At 59.2% G+C, this 6,839-nt stretch overlaps 1 protein-coding gene across 1 annotated transcript in view; it reads right to left on the bottom strand.

Moving 5' to 3' along the window:
• Window positions 1–5,372: 5,372 nt before the first annotated feature.
• LOC133361211 (zinc finger protein 41-like) overlaps window positions 5,373–6,839 on the bottom strand; it is an 18,523-nt gene continuing 17,056 nt past the window's right edge. The window contains exons 6-7 of the mRNA XM_061580095.1: window positions 6,394–6,561; window positions 5,373–5,561 (exon numbers count right to left, since the gene is read on the bottom strand). Coding sequence (XP_061436079.1) covers window positions 5,373–5,561; window positions 6,394–6,561 — 357 coding nt within the window. The remainder of the gene's footprint in view (window positions 5,562–6,393; window positions 6,562–6,839) is intronic.

The raw sequence follows: 6,839 nt of genomic DNA, 5'->3' as shown, positions 1-6,839 counted from the left end.
CCGAACGCGCCCAAATCAAAGAGGCAGTTGGGGACATGCTTCGCGATAACATAATTCAGCCCTCGGCGAGCCCCTGGTCAGCCCCAGTGGTACTAGTAACGAAAAAGGATGGGTCAACCCGGTTCTGCGTCGATTACCGTAAACTAAATGCAGTCACGCTCGGCGATGCCTTCCCCATACCCCGCATCGACGACACCTTCGACAGCCTCGCCGGAGCGCGATATTTTTCCACCCTCGATCTCGCGTCCGGGTACTGGCAGGTGGAATGGCGGAGGAGGATCGGCCGAAAACCGCATTCACCACCCCGATGGGGCTATTCGAGTTTCGAGTACTCCCGTTCGGACTCACCAATGCGCCGCGACGTTCCAGCGGCTGGAGTTGGTGATGCGGGGCTTGCAATGGGAACAGTGCCTGATTTACTTGGACGATGTGATAGTGTTCAGTAGATCTTTGTCTGAGCATTGGTCCAGGCTTCGAGAGGTGTTCCAGCGACTGCGAGCGGCTCATCTCAAGCTCAAGCCACGTAAGTGTTACATCGCACAACGCGAGGTGGGGTACCTCGGGCATCGCGTCAGCGAGGCAGGCGTGCACACCGATCCGGAGAAGGTACGCGCCGTAGTGGAGTGGCCACGGCCAAGGAATCTGACGGAGATCAGATCATTTTTGGGGCTCGCCACCTATTATCGTCGATTTGTAAAGGGATTCAGCGAGATTGCACCCCCTCACCCAACTCACTCCCCTAAGCACCCCTATCAGTGGACGGGGGCCTGCCAGACGGCCTTCACCACTCTCAAAGATCACCTCACCCACGCCCCCACCCTCGCTTTCCCCGATTTTACCACCGATTTTATTTTGGACACCGACGCCTGCAGCAGCGGGCTGGGCGCGGTGTTGTCACAGGTACAGGATGGGACGGAACGAGTCATCGCGTACGCCAGCCGGACCTTGAGTGGGGCCGAGCTGAACTATTGCGTGACCCGCCAAGAGTTGTACGCCGTGATTTTCGCATGCAAACAGTTCCGGCCGTATTTGTACGGCAGGAGATGTCGCGTACGCACTGACCATTATGCTCTGCAGTTTCTTCTTACATTCAAGGAGCCGCGGGGGCAGATGGCCCGTGGTTGGCGCAGTTGCAGGAGTACAACCTGCAAATCGAGTATCGGGCTGGCCGGACGCATGCAAACGCGGACGCCTTGTCGAGGCGACCCACGGTGTACGCCGAGACGAGGGCGGAGGAGGGCCTGCCCGTGTTTCACGGGGGGACGCTGCCGGCAGGCAACGGACCCCCGAGAGGCCGCGGCCACCCCCCCCCAGCGAGAGAGAGTGCAGTGTGCGCCACAGAGACCCTCACAGGTGGCACTGAGGATCCCGTCGACCGCCCGGCAAGCGCGGGACCCGCGGCTCGGGACCCGATCGGACGGATCCAGGAGGACGTCGGCTGCGCCTTCCCGGGCCTAAACGACGAGCAGCTGAGACAGACCCAGCAGCGAGATCCGGATCTGGCGGCGGTGGAGGCGGCACTGCGGGAGGAAAAGAGCGCCCTACCAGGACCCTGGAGCGGTTTGTATGCCCGGTTGTGTGTGCAGAACGGAGTGGTACGGGAGTTAACCGAGGCCGGCCAGCCGGGGTGCATCTGTGTTCCTGCCCAGGTGCGACCCCAGCTGCTACGGCTGGTGCATGACCACCCACTCGGGGGCCACGATGGGGAACGACGTACTCGAGAGACCCTGCGTCGCCAGTATCTCTGGCCCAAATTGGCACAAGACGTGGCGGCCTGGGTACAGGGCTGCCGCGCCTGTCAGCAGTGCGGGCCGAAACCGGCACGATACCAGGTACCCCTAAGGCCGTTCCGCGTCAGCCGCACGAATCAGCTGGTCGGGATCGACCTACAGGGGCCATTCCCGCGATCCCATCGAGGCAACCGATATATCCTAGTCGCAGTAGAGTATTTCACCCGCTACCCCGTGGCAGTGGCCATCCCTGATAAAACGGCCTTGGTGGTGGCCCGGGCATTTGTGGAACACTACGTACTTAAGCACGGGATCCCAGAACGAGTCCTCACCGACCAGGGTAGCGAGTTCGAGGCCGAGTTGTTCCAGGCACTGTGCCGAGAGTTCGGAATCCAGAAGGACCGAACCACAGCGTACCACCCCCAGGCGAACGGTATGGTGGAGCGCATGAATCAGACCTTAGCGGGGAAACTCAAACGTATGGCGGCCGCAAATCAACGGGATTGGGATGAACACCTCCCCTACGCCCTTTTCGCCTACGCCACCACCGTACACACGTCGACGGGACAAACCCCGTTTTTAATGATGTTCGGCCGTGAGTCTCGTTTACCCGCAGATCTGCTATTCGGCGTCCCTTCCCCCCAGCCGGAGGAGGGAAGCCGCCCCGTGGAACACCTGTTGGAGACCCTGCGAGAAGCCCGAGGCCGAGCATACCCGCAAGGGGAAGCCGCGCATCGGCGGCAGGAACAGGGCACCCGACCCCGCATGGAACCCCCCTTATTCCTGACAGGCGCTAAGGTGTGGCAACACACCCCTCGCGTCGGGGCCGGGCAGGTGGGGAAACTGACGACCTACTGGCGGGGACCCTGGACCGTGGTGCGACAGATCTCCCCCTGGACTGTACTAATTGATGGCGGGGAGGGGGGTCGAGAGACGGTGGTCAATGTCCGCCGCTTAAAAACCATGGAAAGCGGCCCCGCTGGGAGAGAACCCCCGTCACCCGAAGGCCCCGAAATCCCGGAGTACCCGCACCCCTCGTGTTGGGGGGCCTCGCACACTACATGGGCCCCGCCGGGCCCCCGAGACGCCCCGATCCAGTCCGGAGACGGCGCGGACGACGGCCGCTAAACCCTTCCGCTGCTGAGTTTGTGCCCCAGCCCACAGGTGCCGGAGGACGGGGAGAGCTGCTGGAGTGGAGGAGGAGACCGCCGCAGGAGCTACAGAGGACGGAACCACCCGCCCCGAGGCCAGCCACCAGGTCCGGACGGATCCCCCGGACCCCGCAACGTTTCCTCGTGGGCGCGGCCCAAGCGAGGTGCTCCAGTCAACCCGGGACGGGGACTGGCACCTCGGGGGGCTATGTGATGCCGCCGCCGCGAAGCCGTTCGGCAGGCACCAAATCCCCGACCTCGCCACCAAGCAACGGAGCCGACCCCGCGTCCCCCTCACCTCACCTCACATGAACACACCCGCACTCATTTCCCCCCCCCCATAGAGCTCCGAGGGGAGGTCGCCTGGCCGACCGGTTTTTATCCGAGAGACCCTTATCGGGATTAATTCTCACGGTTTCCGGCGATCAGGGAATTGGATGACCTCCCCCGTGCTACGTGGCACCGCGGCGCTGCGGCCGGCCTTAATATGGTGTGGTCGCGGCGTGGGGCATTCGGCCACCGCGGTTGAGGCGCATTTCCCCCCACACACACCCCACGGTCGACGGGGCAAGCAGGGGAGGCACGGGACAGCATGAATAGCGGGATCACAGGGGCTGTTGCGCATAGTCATGGAGGGTTGAGATAATTGCGCTTGAGCGCGCAGGCCCCATTGTTAGGGAGGGTAAGGGATTAATTAGGATTTACGCCTTGCACGCAGCACACCTGATTAGCATATCAACAGCGCCCAGAACCGCCGTGCGCGTGCCAGAGGATCGCGAGCCCATTGTTCAGCGCAGCATCCCCTTTGAGGTAGGGGAGATAAATAGAGGGGCGCAGAGGGGGAATCGCTCTCGTTCTCTCCCAGGCCAGCAGACCAGCAAGCAGCTCCAGCCAGCGACCCGGACGTCCGTGAGACGCTCGAGGTACGTTGTTAGCGCAGGGGAGCAGCGAACCTCCGCGGGCGCCAAACAGGGAGTGGGGGAGGTGAAGTAGGATAATAGTCGATAAATAGGGAATAGGTGCCGGTTTAGTGGAATAGGCCAGCCTCATCGACTCACTGATTGAACATTAGTTACCAGGTAATAAATCATTAATAGCGAAGCGTGGTCTCGCGTGATCTTGTCGTGCAGTGTGAGCGGTGTGGGAACGCGTGTGGTACTGTGTGTGCGTAAGCTCGCAGCGTGCGTAATCGGCGTACCCCAGGTGCGCGATCATAACGTAAGCGGCCAGCAGACGGCGAGCGCTGCGCAGAGCGGCGCAAGAGTGGGTATCGCGTGTGGAGCTGTATGCGTGTGTGCGCGCACGTTCACTACGTGTATAATACAGGTGCGCGATCCTAACGTGAGTGGTCTGTATTGAGTGAGTGCCGCGCAGAGCTGTGTGTGGGTGTGCGCGTACGTAATTAACCATGCCTATTACGCGACCCGCGGGGGAGGGGAATCCTCGAGCGACGGCTCTCACCCCATGGGTGAAGAACCCAACAGCGGTTCGCCTAGTAGCGAGGGGGCGAGTAATGAGGTTAATAATGAGGTTAACCCGGCCGTTAGCGGTACAGAGGGAGGGATCTCGGAGGCCAGCGCCCCCACAGAACACACAAACTCCACTCACTCTGTAGAATAGGAGTAGAACACACAAACTCCACTCACTTTGTAGAACAGGGGTAGAACACACAACTCCACTCACTCTGTAGAATAGGAGTAGAACACACAAACTCCACTCACTTTGTAGAACAGGGGTAGAACACACAAACTCCACTACTCACTCTGTAGAACAGGGGTAGAGAACACACAAACTCCACTCATTCACTCTGTAGAACAGGGGTAGAACACACAAATTCCACTCCCTCACTCTGTAGAACAGGGGTAGATCATACAAACTCCACTCATTCACTCTGTAGAACAGGGGTAGAACACACAAACTCCACTCACTCACTCTGTAGAACAGGGGTAGATCACACAAACTCCACTCATTCACTCTGTAGAACAGGGGTAAAACACACAAACTCCACTCACTCACTCTGTAGAACAGGGGTAGATCACACAAACTCCACTCACTCACTCTGTAGAACAGGGGTAGCACACACAAACTCCACTCATTCACTCTGTAGAACAGGGGTAGAACACACAAACTCCACTCACTCACTCTGTAGAACAGGGGTAGATCACACAAACTCCACTCAACAGGGGTAGAACACACAAACTCCACTCACTCTGTAGAACAGGGGTAGATCACACAAACTCCACTCACTCTGTAGAACAGGGGTAGAAACACACAAACTCCACTCACTCTGTAGAACAGGGGTAGAACACACAAACTCCACTCATTCACTCTGAGTGGGGTTTGTGTGTTCTACACTCTGCAGAACAGGGGTATAAACACACAAACTCCACTCACTCATCCCCACCTGTCACCACGTCACCACCGTCACCACCGTCGCCACCATCACCACCGTCCCTGTCACCACCGTCCCTGTCACCACCGGTCACCACCGTCACCACCGCGCTGCGCCCCACCGTTGTGGCCGGCGCCGTAGTGCGCAGTACGCCCGCTGGTGCTCCACGAGGGTGCGCCGGTGCTTGAAGCCCTTGCCGCAGCCCTCGCACTGGAACTCGCGCACGTCGCTGTGCGAGCGCCGATGGTGCACCAGGTTCTGGGACCAACGGAACGCCTTGCCGCACTCCTGCACACGTGCAGAGAGACACGGGGAGGGGACGGAGAAATGATGGGGGAGAGGAGAGCCGGAGAAATGGAGAGAGCCGGAGAAAGGGAGAGATGGAGAGATGGAGAGAAATGGAGAGAGATGGAGAGAGACACGGAGGCAGGCAGACAGACAGAGCGACAGCGAAGCGATCTCTTCTGATCAATGAGAAAGCCGAGTGGGAGAATGAGCGTGCAACTGTGCAGGTGTGCAACTGTGTGTGACTGTGTGTGTGTGACTGAGTGTGTGACTGAGTGTGTGTGACTGTGTGTGTGTGCAACTGAGTGTGTGTGACTGTGTGTGTGTGTGACTGTGAGTGTGTGTGACTGAGTGTGTGTGACTGTGAGTGTGTGTGACTGAGTGTGAGTGTGACTGAGTGTGAGTGTGACTGTGTGTGAGTGTGACTGTGTGTGTGTGACTGTGTGTGTGTGTGACTGTGTGTGTGACTGTGTGTGTGTGACTGTGTGTGTGTGACTGTGTGTGTGTGTGACTGTGTGGTGTGTGACTGTGTGTGCCTGTGTGTGTGTGTGTGCCTGTGTGTGTGTGTGTGCCTGTGTGTGTGTGTGGCTGTGAGTGTGTGTGATTGTGAGTGTGTGTGACTGTGAGTGTGTGTGACTGTGAGTGTGTGTGTGACTGTGAGTGTGTGTGTGTGACTGTGTGTGTAAGACTGTGTGTGTGTGACTGTGTGTGTGTGACTGTGTGTGTGTGACTGTGTGTGTGTGAGACTGTGTGTGTGTGAGACTGTGTGTGTGTGTGAGACTGTGTGTGTGTGAGACTGTGTGTGTGAGACTGTGTGTGTGTGTGAGTGTGTGACCTGGCAGGCGTAGGGCCGTTGCTCCGTGTGGATGATGGCGTGACGGTTGAGGTCGGCCTGCAGCGCGAAGCTCTTGCCGCACGCGCCGCACTTGAGGGGCCGCTCGCCCGTGTGCAGCGTCTGGTGGCGGAACAGGTCGGTGGACTGGCGGAACTCCTTGCCACACTCCTACAAGGGGGGACACACGGACACACACAGATACACAGAGATAGGTACAACAACCGCCATTCGCCACTAAGTGGCGGTGACGTCACCACGACGCTTGTGCCAGGCCATGTGCACCTTGAGGCTATCACGTGAAGTGTCGAACGCCCGCTGGCAGGAGGTCAAGGGGCAGACCCAACAGGTGCCACGGGTCCACTGACCGAGATGACCGAGATGACTGGCTGATGCACCACCTGTGCCCCCTACTGTGCCAACTTGCTGTGCTTTATCCACCCGGCGCT

This window comes from Lethenteron reissneri, chromosome 71 (assembly GCF_015708825.2).
Source record: "Lethenteron reissneri isolate LAM-NWPU_2019-01 chromosome 71, ASM1570882v1, whole genome shotgun sequence".
NCBI classification, from domain to species: Eukaryota; Metazoa; Chordata; class Hyperoartia; order Petromyzontiformes; family Petromyzontidae; genus Lethenteron; species Lethenteron reissneri.
Note: the sequence above shows the minus strand (reverse complement) of the source record. Positions and strands in the feature narration are given on the sequence as shown.